General features: G+C 59.7%; 1 protein-coding gene across 1 annotated transcript; it reads left to right on the plus strand.

Moving 5' to 3' along the window:
• Positions 1–507: 507 nt before the first annotated feature.
• On the plus strand, positions 508–19,294 carry LMTK3 (lemur tyrosine kinase 3). The gene is given in 16 exon segments (XM_072966720.1): positions 508–613; positions 1,511–1,644; positions 1,906–2,056; positions 2,558–2,634; positions 3,100–3,218; positions 6,511–6,598; positions 6,948–7,096; positions 7,553–7,637; positions 7,719–7,840; positions 7,994–8,143; positions 8,699–9,803; positions 9,805–11,224; positions 14,084–14,493; positions 15,825–15,960; positions 16,122–16,259; positions 19,101–19,294. Coding segments are annotated over 16 exon segments (4,377 nt in total). The 5' UTR covers positions 508–537; the 3' UTR covers positions 19,118–19,294.
• The last annotated feature ends 102 nt before the right edge of the window (positions 19,295–19,396 follow it).

Raw genomic sequence — 19,396 nt, forward strand, 5'->3', positions numbered from 1 at the left:
CATGCTGGTGGCATGTCACAGCAATGTCCGGGCCAAGCACTGTGGGCCCTGTGCCCCCCCCAACACAAGGGTCTGCTGGTCCCTGTCTGTCCCTCCCCCTCCCCTCCCTCCTGGCAGCCAATGCTACTGGGGAGCCAGTTGCCATGACGACGCTCCATCCTCCCTCCATCCTCCCTCCTCCCACCCTTCCTCTGACAGGCTCTCTGCTCCCCCAATCCTGGCTGCCCTCGGGGGCGGGGCCCTCATTCTCCCCCCCCAAATCCTACCCTCTCCCCCCCACCCCAGCAACCCCGGCTCCCCAGCTCCTCTCCTCTGTCCGCCTCTCCATCCCTTCATCTGTCTGTCCCTTCAAAGAGGGGGAGGGGGGTACCTGAGCCAGTAAGCAGCCCCTCCCTCCCCCTGTCCTGAGTCTCCTGCCCCTCTCCTGGGCCGGGGGGAGGCCAGGGTCGCGCGGGTCCCCATGGCTGGGGGCTGAGGGCCCGCCCCCCCCTCCTCCCCAGCCGCCACCACCTCCACCTCCCTTCCATCCTCGACAAGATGCCTGCCCCCGGCGCCCTCATCTTCCTCGCGGCCGTCTCCGCCTCCAGCTGCCTGGCGTCCCCGGCCCACCCTGGTGAGTCTGTCCGGCCATCCGGCAGTCCAGCGGCCTCCCCCACCCCAACCCTGGCCTGCCCAAGGGTCTGTCTGCAGAGCTCCGGCTCCATCACCTGTGTGGCGTCTTCCCGCAGCCGAGATGGGGCCTGGGGAGCCGCGGAGACTGTGTCTCTGTCAGCAGGGCCTGTGGGAGGAAGGCTGGGGGCTGGGTGGGGAGGGGGTCCGTTTGGGCAACATGTGTGTGCACACGCATGAGTGTTTGCAGGTGTGTGCAGGGACCCGGGGAAGGACAGGGCCTCTGGGAAAATTGGGAGCAGAGGGGAGGAATACTATTTCTAAGGGGCACATAGCAGAGGAGGCTGTCTCTAGCTTTGGGGGAGACTCAAGGCTTGCGGAGTTTCCTTCTGGGGGTTTGGGCTGGGGACAGAGGACGTGTGTGTGCTCCCAGCGTCCCTAAAGAGACAGGCCTCAACCCCCTTAACTAGGAGGTTCCAGCACGGGGCAAGAATCTTCTCCCAGCCTGCAGCTGGGGGCTCATCCTCTTCCCCAAATAGGGGGAAAGAAGGCTGTTGTGGGAGCGTATTTTAAATTCTGAGAGCTCCACGCTCCACTATTACTCCTCCTTCCCTCAGTCCTCACTGGAATCCATCCAAGCCTGGGAGTGAGGTGATGGCGGGTTGAGGGGGGGTTCCAGCTTGGGGCTAGAGGTGGGACCCCACCCCCAACCCAACCACTTGAGAAGGCCCCGAACTACAACTCCCACAATGCCCTAGGCCACCCGGCTCCTCTGCCAAGGGGGCCCCTGGTTGCAGAGCATCATGGGGGTTGTAGTTAAGCCTAGCTGGGCCGGGAGGGGCATGGAGTCGGGCGACCAGAGGCTTGAAGCCGGGACCGCAGCCCAGCCCTATGCCCACAGATGGATTTGCCCTGGGCCGGGCCCCTCTGGCTCCTCCCTACGCGGTGGTCCTCATTTCCTGTTCAGGCCTGCTGGCCTTCATCTTCCTCCTCCTCACCTGTCTGTGCTGCAAACGGGGCGATGTCGGCTTCAAGGTGAGGTGTATGAGGGGGATCAAGGTGGGGAGGGAGACACCAGTGAGGCCTTTCCCTCAGCCCAGGTGGTAGGAGGGGTAGCAGGGCAGCGAGTCTGAGAGCCCTTCAGGCCTGAAGCTACAGCAACATCCAGAACCCTGGGATAGAAACTGGGCTGGGACTGGGGGACAGTGTGAGAAAGATGGGGATACACACTGATGGGAAGGACAATGGCGTGTCTCAGCCCTGTGGTCTCCCTCCCCTCCCCCCTCCCGGCCCCAGGAGTTTGAGAACCCCGAAGGGGAGGATTGCTCCGGGGAGTATACTCCCCCGGCCGAGGAGACCTCCTCCTCACAGTCGCTGCCCGACGTCTACATTCTCCCGCTGGCGGAGGTCTCCCTGCCGATGCCCGCCCCGCAGCCATCACACTCAGGTACTGCCCCACACCCTGACCGGGAGCCCATGGTCCCACAGGATGGGGCGGAGGGCCCTGAGAGTCTTCCCTCAGGGAACAGGGAGCAGAGGCCCCGGGCAGCCAAGGGGAAAGGCAGAGCTAGGAGCCCTTGGCATCCTATAGGAAGTCAGAGATCATCTTGGTGGGACCCATTGCTTAATCCAAAACCAGATTTAGGAATTCTTGTGGGGCAATCAATGGCGAGGTCAGCCTCGATCTTGGTCTTAGAGGCAGCCAGTGGCAGGCTGAAGTCATGTCATAGGATCTCGGGACGCCAAAGGGAAGGACCAGATTGGACAGTAGAACTTTGTGGGCAGCCAGTGAGGAGACTGAGATCCTATCGTGGAATGTTGGGGGCAGCCAATGAAAAGAGATTGGTGTCTGCTTTGACTCCTGTCTCCACTGAGTTGAGGGGTGCTGGAGGCACTTGGGAGGGGAGAGAGGCTCAGGGGCCTCCCCCTTCTGCTCCCCCACCCCTAGACATGACCACCCCCCTGGGCCTTAGCCGCCAGCACCTCAGCTACCTACAAGAGATTGGGAGTGGCTGGTTTGGGAAGGTGAGTGGGGTTTAGGGTGGGAGGTGGGGTGTCCATACAATCCGGGGCAATGCTTCTGTGTCCATCCCCCATCCCCACCACTTCTCATCTGTCCCCTGCCTCCTTCCCCTGCCCCCTCAGCCCACCCATCGCCCTCCCCTCTGTCCACCTCTCACCGGCGCCCACCCACCCCATCCCCCCACATCTGTCGGTGAGCACCTCCCTTCTCACTCCATTGACCACTCCGCCTCGCCATCCGGCTCTCCACGCGTCCGTCTGTCCATCCTTCCACCCGTCCCTGCGTCCATCGGACTCTGGGCCTGTGAGTCTCTCACCCTGCATCTGGTGGGGAACGAGGGTGGTGGGATATGCAAGGAGAGTCTGGGAAGGAGGGGGAAGTTGGGAGCCTGACGGTGGGATGGAGGTGGTCCCTGGGGCGGGGCTGGGGAGAACGCAGGCACTGATTCCTGGGTCCCCCTTGATCAGGTGATCCTGGGAGAAATTTTCTCCGACTACACCCCAGCCCAGGTGGTGGTGAAGGAGCTCCGAGCCAGTGCGGGACCCCTGGAGCAGCGCAAGTTCATCTCGGAAGCACAGCCATACAGGTATAGGGACTTCTTGGTGAAACCTGGGCCCTGAAGCCCCAGATATCTTGTGCCTCATGGAGGTAACATTTGCAAGTGGGAGGAGTATAGCATGGGGTGAAACCTGGGTTTGAATCCTAAATCTTCCTCTTCCTGGCTGTGCTATCAGTCCAAAAGATGTCTCTCCCTGAGCCTCGGGTTCTTCCTGGAGTCAGAGTCAGGGATATGAAGGCAGTGTGATGAAGGTGAGGGGAAAGAGCCAGAGGCCTGCCCCTCTCCACTCTGAACCTCAGTATCTTCATCTGGAAAGTGAGTCCAGGAAGTCATAGCATCCTCATATAGAGGGGAGCTGAGAGGATGCACGAGGGTCCTGTGTCAGGCACCGGGTACATCGTAGTGGTTTCCTCCTCAGGCCTCTGCTTGTGGGTGAGCAAAGGTAGAATCAGAATCACAGACCAGGGCCCCGAGTGGTTGCCCAGCATGGCCACTGAGGGATTTTTGTCCCCCAACCCCTGCCCTCACTGGACTGGGAGGTCCAGGAAGGCAGGACCCTGTCCCTCCACTGCCTGGTCCTCCCTCCACTCTAAGGGCTTCTAGATAAGGACTACGTAAAAAATTGCTGCATCAATGCCCTGAGGGGTAGTGAGTACTCTGTCATGGGAAGGGTGTGTACACAGGGACTTCTTAACAGATGGTTGTCAGAGTGAGTTTTCCCCAAGACATTATCAGCCCCTTCCTCTAAAACCTCCCAGGGCTTCCTGTGGCCCACAGGACAAAGTCCCACTTCTCTCTCCTGCCACCGACCCCCTTGCCCCAGCCACCCTGGTCTTCTCACTGACCCTCTCACATATCAGCCTCTTTCCTGCCTCAAGACCTCTGTCCCTGCTGTCCCGTCCATCTAGAATATCACTCCTGCTCACCCACGCCCCAGCTTCGGAGGGTCGGGTCCCTTCCCCTCCTTGGGTGTCAGCTCAGAAAGGCCTTCCCTTACACACACACACACACACACACACTCCCACCTAAGGAGGGCCCAGGGATGCTCCATCACATCAACTTGTGTGATTTCTTTGTCCCATGTATCCTATTTGTCATGATGTCACCTGTTTACCTGCTTACTGGCCTGTCTCTCTCTAGACCTCTGCTGGCAACCACTAGCCACTTATGGCTATTTAAATTTATCTTAAATACTGCGAAATCAAGTTACAAATGTCTTTCCTCAGCTATCCTTGCCACCTTTCGAGAGCTCAGTCACCATATATGGCCAGCGGCTCCCTTGTTAGACCGCCCAGATCTAGAACATTCCCACCTTCACAGAAAGTTCAGTTGGAGAGGGCAGGACTATACTGGCAGCTCGGGGCCCGTCTTGTCACCTAGGCACAAATCAGCCCTTGGTAGATGTTTGGTAAGTGAGCCAGCGACCTGAGAGCAAATCCCAACTCTGCTGTGTGAACCCAGGCAAGTGACTTCATGTCTCTGAGCCTCCATTTGCCTCTGGATGAAATGGGAAACATCATCCTGCCTAGCTGGGTTGTTAGGGGGACTTGCTAACAAAGTGGCCAGCCTTGGCTCAGATTAGTAGGTGCACAGTGGATCCAAGCTTCCCTCTGCATCTGCCATCCTAAGTCCTGCCCATGTCGTGAACTCCAGCCATTTTTCAAGCCCCAGCACATACCCAGGGCTTTAGGAACACTTTGTCTCATGAGTCTTCTACCAGGCAAGAGCAGGAGGCGCTGTTCCCCCAGGTGGAGAACGTTGAAACACAGGCGATGGGTAGCTGGGTCCTGAGCACTGGCCCCCAAAACACACAAGGGGCCCCGGCCTCCCCCCCTGCCCCCCCCAGCCCCAGTGGAACAATAATTTCTGGCGTACCTACCCTAAGCCAGGCTCTGGGCTGCAAGCCCCAAATGTTTTAATCTTCCCACAGTCCCCGGGGCCCCGTATCAGGGTAAAATCCTTCACTCCGCAGATTTTTGCCGAGCACCTACTAGTCTAGGCACTGGGGACATGGCCACAGGAACCCAAAGCCCCAAATCCTTGTCCTAGTAGGACTCACCGCCTAGTGGAGGGGATACACAATACGTAAGCAATTGAAGAAATAAACTCTAACAAGAAAATATCAGAGGCTGGCAAGTGCCTTGAGGAAATAAGGCAGAATGTGATAAGAGAAAGGGGAAGCTTTGATACAAAAAAAAAAAAAAAAAAAGAAAGGGGAAGCTTTGGCCGGGTTGTGGGGGAGGCAGGGCTGACTGGGAGGACTCAGTCATGCAAAGCATTGTGAGAAGCGTGTTCCAGGCAAAGGGAACAGAAGGTGCAAAGGCGGCGAGGCAGGAGAATGCAGTTGAAATGCAGGGCACTAAGAAAATCAAACAATATGTTACAATGCTCAAATAAAACAGCAGTAGTAGTGAGGAGCTACCGCTATGTGCCAGCTCTTTTCTCTGATGCCCTTCAGTTCCTCCCCACAACTGTATGAGGGAGTTACAGTGATGGTCCCCATGTTATGGAAAACTGAGGCAGGGAGAGGTGAAATGACTTCTGCGAGGTTACACACCTGGGAAAGGCTTTCAAGGATTCAAACCCCCAAGTCTGACCCTTCCCCAGAGTTTGAGGATAAAGGACCGGCATCATCCAGTGTTGGGGTCGGGGGCAGTGATATTTCTTGAGGAAATGATGTTGAAACTGAGGCCTGAGGGATGAGTAGGACTTGGATGAGAAGAGAGTGTTCTCCGCAGAAAGGCGTGTACATGCAAAGGCCTGGAGCCCACGCAGGCACCTGTGAATTTGGGGAGATGTACACGGGTGTGAAGAGTGACGCTGGGGAAGGCAGTGAGGGCAGCCAGAGGAGCAAGAAAGATCAAGGAATGAGCCAGGCTCTGTCCCAGGGCACTGGGGAGCCATGAAGGGTTGTGAACAGGTGGACAGCAGGTCAGGGACAGATTGAAAGGGAGAGACTGGAGGCAGTGAGGCTGGGAGGAGGCTGAGAAGAGAGATCAGGAGGTGAGGAGGAGGCTTAAGCTGGGGCTGTGGAGAAGCCGGGGGAAGAGGAAAGAGTCAAGGGGCAGAAAGAAAGGCTGAGGGAATGGTGAGCCAGAAGGAGGCGCAGGGAGGTCCCTGGGGGTCTGGCCCGGAAACTGGGAGACAGTGGGGCGCCCTGAGATGGGGATGTGGGGAAGGTAGGAGGGGGGAGGGGGGAAGAATCTCAAGTGCAGGAACTGAGACCAAAGAGGTTGAAGCAACAGTCTGGTCTAGCTGGGAGGCTGGCGTGGGATGGAAGGGGCCATTTCCTGACCCAGCCAACCCCCGACCCCTGCAGGAGCCTACAGCACCCCAACGTCCTCCAGTGCCTGGGCGTCTGCGTGGAGACACTGCCCTTTCTGCTGATTATGGAGTTCTGTCAACTGGTGAGGGTCTGTGAGGGGGAGGGGGGAGCAGGGCGAGGGGTAGGTAGCTGGACGGGGTGGGGACTGAGGGCAATTCCTAGGAATCTATGACAATAACATCGTCATCATCGCGACACCTGTGACAGGCGCTGCCATTCCTTTAGATGCGCAGTCGCCCCCCAGGTGGCTCACTGCACTAGCATCTGCGGGCGGTCTGTTATTATGCGCTTCTAAGCAGCAGGGGAAACTGAGGCCCGGAGGGTCTGCCCACTGAGTGCAAAGGACGCCCCCATCTCGTACCGGATTGGCTGGATGTAGGGGTGCCTGGGAGGGGGTGGCGGTGCTGACCCCTCCCTGCCCTCTCTCCCAGGGGGACCTGAAGCGCTACCTCAGGGCCCAGCGGCCCCCCGAGGGCCTGTCCCCTGAGCTGCCCCCTCGAGACCTGCGGACCCTGCAGAGGATGGGCCTGGAGATCGCCCGCGGGCTGGCACATCTCCACTCCCACAACTACGTGCACAGGTGGCAGGCCGGGAGCCATAGGAGGAGTCCGGGGGAGGGGGAGGGACTACTTAGGGAAAGGAGGCGAGGCTCTCGGGGTAGGAGGTGAGGCTACAGAGGAGGGGCTCAAGGAAGGAGGGAGGCCTGAGTGCGAGACACAGAAGGTGGGGAAACCTGGGAGGGTCGGGGGAGGGGCGTGGTCAGAAAAGGAGAGGGAGTAGTCAGGAGAGAGGGGGAGTCAGGAGAGGAGGAGGGGGAGGTCACAGAAGAAGAGGAGGAGTCCGGAGAGGGGGAGGAGCCAGGAAGGGGCGGAGCCAGGGACGGAGGAGTCAGTAGAGGAGGGGTAGCCTCGAGACGAGGAGGCCCCTGGGGTGGGCGGAGGAATCAGGGGAGGAGGGGAGGAGTGCGGCAAAGTAGGCGGAGTCTAGGCTTGGGGGCCGGGCTGCCCCTTACCTCACCCACCTCGCCTGCCCGCAGCGACCTGGCCCTGCGCAACTGCCTGCTGACCTCCGACCTCACCGTGCGCATCGGGGACTACGGGCTGGCCCACAGCAACTACAAGGTGGGGACTGCCCTCCATCAGGGCAGGGGGACGGCGAGGGGTGCCCCGGCCCGCTTGACCCCACCCCGGTCCGCCCCCCAGGAGGACTACTACCTGACCCCCGAGCGCCTGTGGATCCCGCTGCGCTGGGCAGCGCCCGAGCTCCTCGGGGAGCTGCACGGGACCTTCATGGTGGTGGACCAGAGCCGTGAAAGCAACATCTGGTGAGGAGGCCCGGGCCGTGGGGGTGCCAAGGAGGGCAAGGAAGACCGAAGGGTCACAAGTTCTACGGTTGGGGAAAACTGAGGCCCAGCGGGGCAGCCCCCAAATCAGTTAGGGTGGGCCTCTGACCTCTTTCTGCCCTCTGCTCCCCACAGGTCCCTAGGGGTGACCCTATGGGAGCTGTTTGAGTTTGGGGCACAGCCCTACCGCCATCTCTCAGATGAGGAGGTCCTTGCCTTCGTCGTCCGTCAGCAGCATGTCAAGCTGGCCCGGCCAAGGCTCAAGCTGCCCTATGCGGACTACTGGTGAGGATGGGGCCTGACCCCTGACCTTCCACCTCCCACCTCAGGATGTTCCCAGAATCTCCCAGCTCTTTTCACACACCCACTACAGTTGCACGTACCACTCGCTGCCACCCCGAGTGTGGAGCTGGGACGTCCCCACCTTCTGCCAGAATCTGCCACTTGGAATGGGGAAACTGAGGTATGGGGTGGCAGCGCTGGTGTTTTAACCTAACTTTCTCCAACCCTACAACACCCTTGCTGCTTGCTTGTCGGTGATTCCAGAACTCATAGCCCAAACAGGAAGGCCATGTCGACCATCATCTCACATCTGCCTTGCTGTCTTTTTTCTAGGACTCTGTCCCCCGTCTCTCTGGGACTCTGTTTCCCTCTCTGGGTCTCTGTCCCCCCTTCCCTGAGTTTCTGGCCCCCTTCCCTGAGTTTCTGCTCGCCCCCGGGTCTCGGTCCTCCTCTGAGTCTCAGCCCCCGACTTTCTCCTGGTCTCTGCCCGCCCCCAGTGACCCCTCTACCCCGCTGGGACTCTGCTCTCCTCACTCTTGCCTCCTCCCTCTCTGCCAGGTATGACATCCTGCAGTCCTGCTGGCGGCCACCTGCCCAGCGCCCTTCGGCCTCTGATCTACAACTGCAGCTCACCTACCTGCTCTCTGAGCGGCCCCCAAGGCCCCCGCCGCCGCCACCCCCACCCCGAGATGGTCCCTTCCCCTGGCCCTGGCCCCCGCAGCACAGCGCCCCTCGCCCAGGGACCCTCTCCTCGCCGTTCCCCCTTCTGGATGGCTTCCCTGGGGCTGACCCTGATGACGTGCTCACGGTCACCGAGAGTAGCCGTGGCCTCAACCTTGAGTGCCTGTGGGAGAAGGCGCGGCGGGGGGCCGGTCGGGGCGGGGGAGCACCCACCTGGCAGCCGGCGTCTGCTCCCCCAGCCCCCCATGCCAACCCCTCCAACCCTTTCTACGAGGCGCTGTCCACGCCCAGTGTGCTGCCGGTCATCAGCGCCCGCAGCCCCTCCGTAAGCAGCGAATACTACATCCGCCTCGAGGAGCATGGCTCCCCGCCAGAGCCCCTCTTCCCCAATGACTGGGACCCCTTGGACCCAGGAGTGCCTGCCCCCCAAGCCCCCCAAGCCCCCTCCGAGGTCCCCCAGCTGGTGTCCGAGACCTGGGCTTCCCCCCTCTTCCCTGCAGCCCGGCCCTTCCCGGCCCAGTCCTCAGCATCCGGCAGCTTCCTCCTGAGTGGCTGGGACCCCGAGGGCCGGGGTGCCGGGGAGACCCTAGCAGGAGACCCTGCCGAGGTGCTGGGGGAGCGGGGGACTGCCCCATGGGCCGAAGAAGAAGAGGAGGAAGAGGAGGGCAGCTCCCCGGGGGAAGACAGCAGCAGCCTTGGGGGTGGCCCCAGCCGTCGGGGCCCCCTACCCTGTCCCCTGTGCAGCCGCGAGGGGGCCTGTTCCTGCCTGCCCCTGGAGCGGGGGGACGCTGTCGCTGGCTGGGGAGGCCACCCTGCTCTTGGCTGCCCTCATCCCCCAGAGGACGACTCGTCTTTGAGGGCAGAGCGGGGTTCCCTGGCCGACCTGCCCCTAAACCCCCCTGCCTCGGCCCCCCCCGAGTTTCTGGACCCCCTCATGGGGGCAGCAGCGCCCCAGTACCCCGGGCGGGGGCCACCTCCCGCTCCCCCCCCCCCCGCCGCCACCTCCCCGGGCCCCCGCCGACCCGGCCGTGTCCCCCGACCCCCCCTCGGCCGTGGCCAGTCCCGGCTCAGGCCTGTCGTCTCCGGGCCCCAAGCCGGGGGACAGCGGCTACGAGACCGAGACCCCTTTTTCCCCCGAGGGAGCCTTCCCAGGCGGGGGACCAGCAGAGGAGGAAGGGGTCCCTCGACCACGGGCTCCCCCCGAGCCCCCCGACCCGGGAGCGCCCCGGCCACCCCCAGACCCGGGTCCCCTCCCGCTCCCGGGGGCCCGGGAGAAGCCGACCTTCGTAGTTCAAGTGAGCACCGAGCAGCTGCTGATGTCCCTGCAGGAGGACGTGACAAGGAACCTCCTGGGGGAGAAGGGGGCAACCGCCCGCGAGACGGGGCCCAGGAAGGCGGGGAGAGGCCCCGGGAATCGAGAGAAAGCCCCGGGCCCCAGCAGGGACCCCACAGTCCTGGACAGCGGGAAGAAAGCCCCAAGCCCGAACGAGGGCCTGAGCCTCCCCGTGAATGGGGTGACAGTGCTGGAGAACGGGGGACAGAGAGAGGAGAAGGTGGCGGAGAATGGGGGCCTGGGGTCCCCAGAGAAAGAAGAGACAGTGCCGGAGAAAGTGCTGGAGAATGGGGAGCTGCCACCCCCAAGGAGGGAGGAGAAAGTGCTGGAGAATGGGGACCCGGGGTCCCCAGAGAGAGAAGAGAGAGTGTTGGTGAATGGGGGCCTGACACCCCCAAAGATCGAGGAGAAGGGTTCAGAGAATGGGGGCCTGAGACTCCCCAGGAACATGGAGAGGCTGCCAGAGACTGGGCCTTGGAGAGCCCCAGGGCCCTGGGAGAAGATGCCCGAGAGTGGGGGTCCAGCCCCCATGACCGGGGAGCCAGCCCCAGAGACCTCGCTGGAGAGAGCCCGGGCACCCGGCGCCGTGGCCTTGGCCCTGAACGGCGGGGAGACAGCCCCTGGCCCCACTGGCCCAGCCCCCAGGAGCGGGGTGCCGGAACCCGGGACGGAGAGGAGAGCCCCCGAGACTGGGGGGGCACCGAGAGCCCCCGGGGCTGGGAGGCTGGACCTCGGGAGTGGGGGCCGAGCCCCAGTGGGCATGGGGATGGCCCTCGGCGGCGGCCTCGGAAGCGGCGTGGACGCAAAGGCCGGATGGGTCGACAGCACGAGGCCACAGCTGCCTCCGCCGCCACTGGAGGCACAGCCGAGGAGGCCGGAGCCAGCGCCCCAGAGAGCCAGGCCGGAGGTGTCCCCCGAGGGAGAGCCCGGGGTCCCAGACAGCAGAGCCGCCGGAGACACGGCACCCAGCGGAGACGGGGACCCCCCCAAGCCCGAGAGGAAGGGCCCCGAGATGCCACGACTGTTCTTGGACTTGGGACCCCCTCAGGGGAACAGCGAGCAGATCAAAGGTAAGTGGGCTGCTGGGAGCAGGGGACCGTGGTTGGGGGCCGAGGTCCAGCCCCTTCCAAGGCGTAGATGCAGTGGAGAAGCTCAGGCTCCCGGGTACCAGACCGGTTAGCCTGGCAGTGACTAGGGCAGACTGTGGAGCCGAACCACCTGGGCTCAGATCCTTGCTTATCCCCTTCCTAGCTCTGTGACTTGGGACGAATGACCGTACTTTTCTATGCCTTGGTTCCCCACCTGCCAAAAATGGTTGAAAGGATAGCATCTACCTAACAGGGTTGTTGTGAGGGTTAAATGAGTTAGGACTTCCAAAGCTTTTGGCCCAGCGCCTGGCACTCATAAGCATCTGCGGTTATTACCACAGTTCACTTAGATGGTGGAGGAGGGTCTCAAACTCAGATGCCCATGGGTGCCAGACAGTACAAGAGAATGAATGAGAGGGGGGAATGAATGAATGAATGAATGAGAGCTGGGAGGGGCGGGGTGGGAGATGGGGAGGAAATGCAGCCACTTCTCAGCTTCAGTCAGGAATGCCCACTGCGTGTTGCCAAATCTGCCACTACCTCCCCTGAAACCAGAGTTCTGGGTGTTTTCCTGGTTGAAACCAATTCAATCGAAGCCTCTCTGTGGGCTGGGCTGCCAGTGTGTGATCACTGGTTCCAACTTTCCAACAAGCTGGGGCATCTGTGCAATGTGCCAGGCCTCCCATATGCCAGGCCCTGAACTGCCCAACACTGGGACGCAGGGGGCCTGAGATCTTACCCTGCCCACCGTGGTACTGGTAGCCTGAAAGCCGTAGAAATGTCTTTTCTCAAAACCGAGGTGGTTTTTGTTTTGTTTTTGTTTTTGTTTTTTAAAATAATTTTTATAGTTCTTTGTTATTATTATCATTTTTCATGGAGGTACTGGGGATTGAATCCAGGACCTCCTGCATGCTAAGCATGTGCTCTACGATTGAACTATACCCACCTCCCTCCTCTCGAAGCTGAGTTGATAGGAATACGGGAATTTTTTTGTCATAGAGAGGGGACAATTTAAGAGAAGATAAATGAAGAATAAAGATAAATGGCCCCTGTTTAGATGTAGACATAGGGACTGTGGTTCCAGCGGAATCACCCTGAGGCCTGATTTCCTCAAATATCTGTATAAAAGCTATAAATGGCCAGGCCCTGTTTTATTTTGGCAACTTCACAACCACACTTGAGGGAATTGGTATCATCTCCATTTGCCAGAGGAGCGTGAGGCTCAAGAGGGAAAGGTCGGGAAGGGGACTGAGGAGAGAAACTTCCTTCCTCAAAGCCCATGGTATTGGAACACTACCATTTCCTCCAGATTGTTGTGGGGAGTTTGCAACCAGCTGTGTCCGGAAAGACCCCAGGCAGCATGAAAATGTCAGGGGATGAGCAGCTAAGATGCTTCAGAGGAGTACTGGTGTTGTTGGATGAGAAGAGGCTGAGAACAACCGACCTTTTTTTTTTTTTAACCCGATGAACTCCTACTCATCCTTCATGACTCCACTCAAATTTCCCCTTCTCTGGGAATCCTTCCTGATTTCTAAAAGATGTCACCCTGTCCTTCCTCTGGGTGTCCATAGCCCCTGATAAAGTCCCCCCACCCATCACTTTGAGATGGGTGGTCAGGGGAGGCTTCATTGAGATGACTTTTGAGCAGACTTGAAGGAAGTGAGCCAGGTGAACATCTGGGAGAAGGATGTTTCAGGTAGAGGACACTGAGATGAGCACTAATTTGGCATGTTCAGTGAGTAGCAGGTCAGTGAAGTTGGAGTAGAGTGAATGAGGTGAGGAGAGAGACCCCGTCCACATTCATCTTTCTCCCTGCCCTGCCCCTCCTCTCATCCCCACCATCACCAACAGGGCCTGGCACACAGTTCACTGACCGAGTAATGGAGGAATGAGTGGCCCCTGTCCTTTTACCAGTGAGGAAACAGAGACTCAGAGAGGTGGATCTGTCTGCCCAGGGACACACAGCAAGAGAGCAGGGTAGGCTTGGAATTTGAAGTGAGGTTTCCTCTTCCAGAGTCCTGAAGTCCTTCCCTCCCAGCAGGCTGAGATCAAGGAGTCTTAGGGCAGGGAAAAGGCCTGAAGATGGTTAGACACACCAGTTTTATCTGGCAGTCAAAGGCCAGAGATGGAAAGTACCTTGGTCAACATCATATAGCCCGGAATATTCATTCATTAATCCCACAAATATTGACTGAGTACTTCTGGGTGCTTGGGGCTTGGGGATGCAGCCAGAATGAGCCTGACTCAGCCTCTGTTCTATGACAAGGCAAACATTAATCAGGTTGCCACAGAATTATAGTTCTATACTGAGATCATCTACTCGGAAGTAGAGTAGTGCTTGGTGCTGTGGGGTGCAGAGCAGGTGGTCTGGCCTGACCTCCTGGGAGATCTCTGAAGGCTTTGAAAGACCAGACAGAGCTGGAAGATGAATAGGACTTGAGTTACAAAAGGAAGTTCCAGGCAGAGGGAACAGCCTGTGCAAAGGCTCAGAGGTGGGAGGAATGGGGATGTGTCCCATGTGACTTAGCTTGAGGTCAAGCCAGAATGAGGTAGGGACAGAGCGCCGAGAGGTCAGCAGAGCCAGGGCACTCGGGCCTGGTGGGCCATGGGAGAAGCTGGAGCTTTGTGCTGTGGGTACTGGGGAGCCATGGGGTTAAGCACTGGAGTAGGGGGAAGAGCTCTCGCACACTGCTTGGAGAACCCCAGTGCAGCCTGGCGGTTCACAAGGATGGAAATAGGCCCATACTGTGGCTAAGATTACCCAAGGACACACAGCTAGGCGGGAGGGCATGCCTCAGTTTCCCCAAGAACTGGGGCTCACCACGTCTCTCCCCCTCGCAGCCAAACTCTCGCGGCTTTCGCTGGCGCTGCCGCCGCTCACGCTCACTCCGTTCCCGGGGCCGGGCCCGCGGCGGCCCCCGTGGGAGGGCGCGGACGCCGGGGCGGCTGGCGGGGATGCCGGCGGGGCGGGGTCGTCGGGGCCGGCGGAGGAGGACGGGGAGGACGAGGACGAGGACGAGGAGGAGGACGAGGAGGCAGCGGGCGCGGCGGCGGGGCCCCGGGGCCCCGGGAGAGCGCGGGCAGCCCCGGTACCGGTCGTGGTGAGCAGCGCCGACGCGGACGCGGCCCGCCCGTTGCGGGGGCTGCTCAAGTCTCCGCGCGGGGCCGACGAACCCGAGGACAGCGAGCTGGAGAGGAAGCGCAAGATGGTCTCCTTCCACGGGGACGTGACCGTCTACCTCTTCGACCAGGTGCGTGGCCACGGAGGGGTGCGCAGGACTCTGGGGGCGGGGCCTGGACGAAGACCGCGCCTAGATTGGGGGCGGGGTCTGCTGGGTGAGGGCGGGTCAGGGAATGGGGTAGGCACTGGAGGAAAGCCGCTCCTCAGGTGGGGGCGGGGCCTGGGAGAGACGGAAGAGGGTGGGACTTGGAGGTCGGGTTGAGTCCTAGAGTAGGAGGTCGGGGCCTTGGATGGGCGGGGCCTTGGATGGGCGGAGCCGGGAGGAAGACCCGAGCCCAGAGGCAGAAGTGGAGCTAGGGGTGAAGATGGCGAGAGGTCTGTGATGGAGTGGGTGCTGCAGGGTTGAGGAGGGGCCTGGAGGAGGGGCCTGGAGGGAAAGCGGGCTACCTATATAGTAGACAGAACGGAGCCAGGAGAGGCTAAGGAGAAAGTGAGAGGATTGGGGCGTGGTCTGTAGGTGGAGGCAGAGTATAGTGAATCTCGGGGCGGGACTTGTCCACCAGCGCTCTATCGACGTAGAGGTTGAGGGGCCGACTCAGGATGGAACGGATCTTACCCACTAGGGGCGGGCGATGCAGAAGCTGTAGGTGGGGTTTAAAACATGCGGCTTGTAGTGTTGATAAGTGCAGGAGTGGGTTCAGGGATGGGACCGAGCTAATGAACTGGGGCGGGGCTTAGAGAGATGAATTGAGGATTGTGTTAAGAGTAACTAGCCTGGGAGGATAATGCTGAAGAGCAAAACAGAGGGCATTGTGGTGCTTGTGGACTGGGGCCATGTCTAGGTGAACCTGGGGCGGGGCATGCTCCTAAGACGAGTGGGAACAGGGTCACGAGCTGGAGCCTAGGCCTCTGAAACAAAGGGGCGGGGCTTGGACGGCTGGAGCGGGGCCACTTCAGAGGGCGGGGCTTAGGGGCTTGCAGGAGGTTTGGGAGGTACTCAGGATCGGGTAGGGGTTTTGAGGACCATAGAAGCATGTAGTTCTGGGGCCCGCACTTAAACGCCTGCGGCCGAGATCTGAGACATAGGTAAATGTCATAGAGGTCGGGCTTCCGGAGATAGTCCTGGGTTAGGGGCTTCCGTGGAGGCAGCGCCTTAAGGAGCAGGGAGAGAATTCCTTCCGTAGAATGCTTAGCTGTGGACGGTGCTCCATAGTCGGGAGAGGTGCCTCAGGCCGGGGTGGGGTTAAAGCTGGCCTGAGGCTTCCAAGGCAGATTAGGGGACCTCCAGAGAGAGCGATTGTAAATTGGGATACCTGAAGCCCCAGAAATATTAGCAGGGTTTGTTACTTGTTGGGATGCAGTGAGTGGGATGTGACATTTCGCCGCCCCTCACCTTCACAGGAGACGCCAACCAACGAGCTGAGTGTCCAGGGCCCCCCCGAGGGGGACACGGACCAGTCAACGCCCCCAGCGCCCCCGACGCCTCCCCACCCCGCCACCCCCGGAGATGGGTTTCCCAACAACGACAGCGGCTTTGGTGAGGGGCGGGGCAGGGCAGCGTTGGGGGCGGAGTCTATTGACAGGGGCGTGGCTTGTGGAGGGCCGGGGTTGGAGGGCAGGAGGTGAAGTTGGGGGGCTGAAGAAGTGACTGAAGGTCTGACCCGTCCTCTCCTCTTCCCCCTCACCCCACAACCCTAGGAGGCAGTTTCGAGTGGGCGGAGGATTTCCCCCTCCTCCCCCCGCCAGGCCCCCCCCTGTGCTTCTCCCGCTTCTCCGTCTCGCCTGCGCTGGAGACCCCGGGGCCCCCCGCCCGGGCCCCCGACGCCCGACCCGCAGGTACCGTGCTTCAGACTCTCGGCCCTGCCCCACCTCTGCCAATCTCTCTGCCCCTGTCTCTGAATTTCCCTGCCTCTCCCAGTTTCTCCCTTCCCCTTCTCTTAGTCAATGTTCCAGCTCACCAGTGAAACCCCACCTAACTCTGGAACCAGCTCAGACCAAGCGATGTCCATCAGATGGGCTCCGAGACTCAATTTCCCAACCCTCCAAGTCTTGCCCATCTCTGCCCCATCTCTGGGCTAAGACTCCTGATCCCGCCTCCTTTTGGGGGCATAGTTGATTGGAGACAGACAGGGAGAGAGAGGACACCAAGGGGCTCAAAATGAGTTAGTCCGAACCAGAGAAGAGCGGACATGGCCAAGGAGCCCCACAGCGGTACAACAATGGTGCTGCTACTACCAGTAACAGACCCTAGAATGTGCCTGCTGCATCTTAACCCATTTAAGCCTATGAGCGCATGGGGTGGATTCTAGTCTCATCCCCATTTCACAGAAGAGAAAACTGAGGCACAGAGAAGAATCAGGAACCTGGATGGAAACCCTGACTGCCTGGCCCTCTCCAGTAGTCAACATCTGTCAGCTTCCTTTCTTGTACAGTTTTATGTATGCCATATCACTAATCCTCACTACCACCTAGGGAGAACGCCCCTGGACACAGGGCTTGCACTGGGCCAGGCAGGTGGAGGTGTTCCTTGACGACAGAGCTAACTGGCCCTTTTCAGGGCAGGTTCCATTCCTGCTCCAACCACAACCACATTGTACCTGAGTCCAGGTGCTGGCCCTGCCATTTCTTGGCTGTGTGACCTAGGGCAAATTGCTTTCCCTCTCTGTTCCTCAGTTTCTGTTAGAATGGGGATGATACCAGGATCTAATTCATAAGACTTTAAGGGGATTAAATGGCTTAATCCTTTCCATGCACGCAGCACAGAGCCTGGTCTCTAACTGGTAGCTGTTACTGCACTTAATAAAATAGATGATTATTGCAGTATAGCTCAGTGGTAGGGTGCATGCTTAGCATGCACAAGGTTCTGGGTTCAACTCCCCAGTACCTCCATTAAAAGAAAAACCTAAAAAAAAATATAGATGCTTATTGAGCATTGGCTGTGCTGGGCATTGGGGCTTCTGGACTGGGCAAGATCAGTGAGTCCCACTCCGCCCCACCCACGGCACTGACCCCACAGTCCCCCAGTAAATGAATAACTGCAAAGTCATGGTTACTGAGAAAGCAGATGACAAGAGGAAAGGGCTTTGTCTCCTTGATGGTGGAAGTGTCATTTAACTAGGGACTTGAAGGGTTGGTTGTTGTTAACTAGGTGAAGGGGAAGGGGACAGCAGGCTAGCAGATGGAACAGCTTGCATTGAGGGCCTAAGGCAGGAGAGAGCTTGGCCAGTTCCTGGAACAGAAGGGAAGTGGGTGTGTCTGCAGGTTACTTGGAGAGTGGGGTGGATGGGGCTGGGGACAAGGTGATAGAGAACAGGTCAGACCATGTAGGGCGTAAGGGTGGGCTGAGGGGCGGAGCTTTGTCCCGGGAGCACTGGAGAGCCGAATGTTGTGAGCAGGGGAGGGGCAGCATCGGCCCTGGGTATAAGAAGACTTCTGGGGGCCACGTGAGGGTCAATGGAGGCAGGGAGGCTGGGGAAGAGGCCAGGGCGAGAGTCCATGCAGAGAGTCATAGGCTGAGGGCTGACTCTTCACTTGGCAACATCCTCAGATTTTACCCCAAATGTCACTTCGTCCCAGAGTTCTTCTCTGAGGCCTCCCTGAGGACAGGGCAAGGTGGGTTCCAAGGGGTGGGGACACTGGCCCAGTGGTGAGTCAGGACTGAGGCCGGCAGGCCCAGCAGTCGGAGATGACTTCACCTTTAATCACCAGGAGAGGAAAGGGACGGTGTAAAACCGCAAATCTCCACTGCAGCTGGGCTGGGATGCTACTGAGCCTGTTTTCCGAGACCGTGGTGTGGGGGCCTCTTTTCTTCGTTGGATTCCTGTGCTCAGCATGGCTCTGCCCACTTCACACATGTTCCCTGGGTGCTAAGTGATGCCCCATATCCCAGAGTTCTCTGCTGCTTTGAAAGGGACATGAGGGGCATGCTCCCCATTTAAGGAGAGGGAAACTGAGGCTCAAGGACAGGGAGGGAGGGCAGTGACTTGACCCAGCTCACCTACGTGACAAGTGCAAGGTGGAGAGGGAGGGTGCCCAGGGTGTAGCCCTCGGCAAGAGCCTCCCCCGCACAGGCCTTGGTTTTCTGGATCTGTGGAATGGGTCGGGGGCTCTCCTTCCCCTAAGAGAGAAGGGGTCATGGGAGGGTTTGGCAGAAGGGTGTTTTGTGCAGGGTCAGGGCTGGATGCTGGGGATGCAGCAGTGACCGAATGTCCTGTCCTCTCTGATCTTCCATTCTAGAGGGACAAGCAGACAGGAAGCTGACTGAGATTGTCCCAGGGGAGAAACGTGAAGGAAAATAAATATAGTGCAATGAGACAGAGTGATGGGGTGGAATGGGAGGGGTGGGGGTGACTACTGGTTGACTGAGAACAGCCAGAGAAGGCCCCTAGGGAGGGGCCATGGCAACAGAGGCCTGAGTTCTCTGAAAAGGGCTAAGGGCATGCCAACGGCCCTGGGGTAGGACTGTGCTTGGAACGTAGGGAGAACCATGAAGGAAGATCAGTGTGACTGGAGCACAGTCAGTTGGGAGAGGGAGTAAATGAGGACAGAAAAGGGCCAGAGCGTTGTGTGGGGCCTTGTGGGCCATGGTGAGGGCTTTGTTTTCACTCCCATGAGCCAGAAGCCATGAGCCTTTCCATCCAGTAATTCCACTCCTCTCTCCACTCCCTCCATCCTCAGGCCCCGTGGAGAACTGATTCCCCGAAGACCCGACCCCCCTGCACCCCCAGAAGAGGGGTTGAGAGTAGAATCCTCTGTGGACGACGGAGCCACTGCCACCACCACAGACACCACCTCCGGGGAGGCCCCTGAGGCTGGGCCCTCCCCCTCCCCCACCATGTGCCAAACGGGAGGCCCAGGCCCCCCGCCCCCCAGCCCCCCGGATGGCTCCCCTGAGCCCCCCGACCCCCTTGGTGCCAAATGAGGCAGGAAGCCCCTCGCCCCTCCCTGGAGAGCCGCCTTTCTCGGAACTGAAC

This window comes from Vicugna pacos, chromosome 9 (genome assembly GCF_048564905.1).
Source record: "Vicugna pacos chromosome 9, VicPac4, whole genome shotgun sequence".
NCBI classification, from domain to species: domain Eukaryota; kingdom Metazoa; phylum Chordata; class Mammalia; order Artiodactyla; family Camelidae; genus Vicugna; species Vicugna pacos.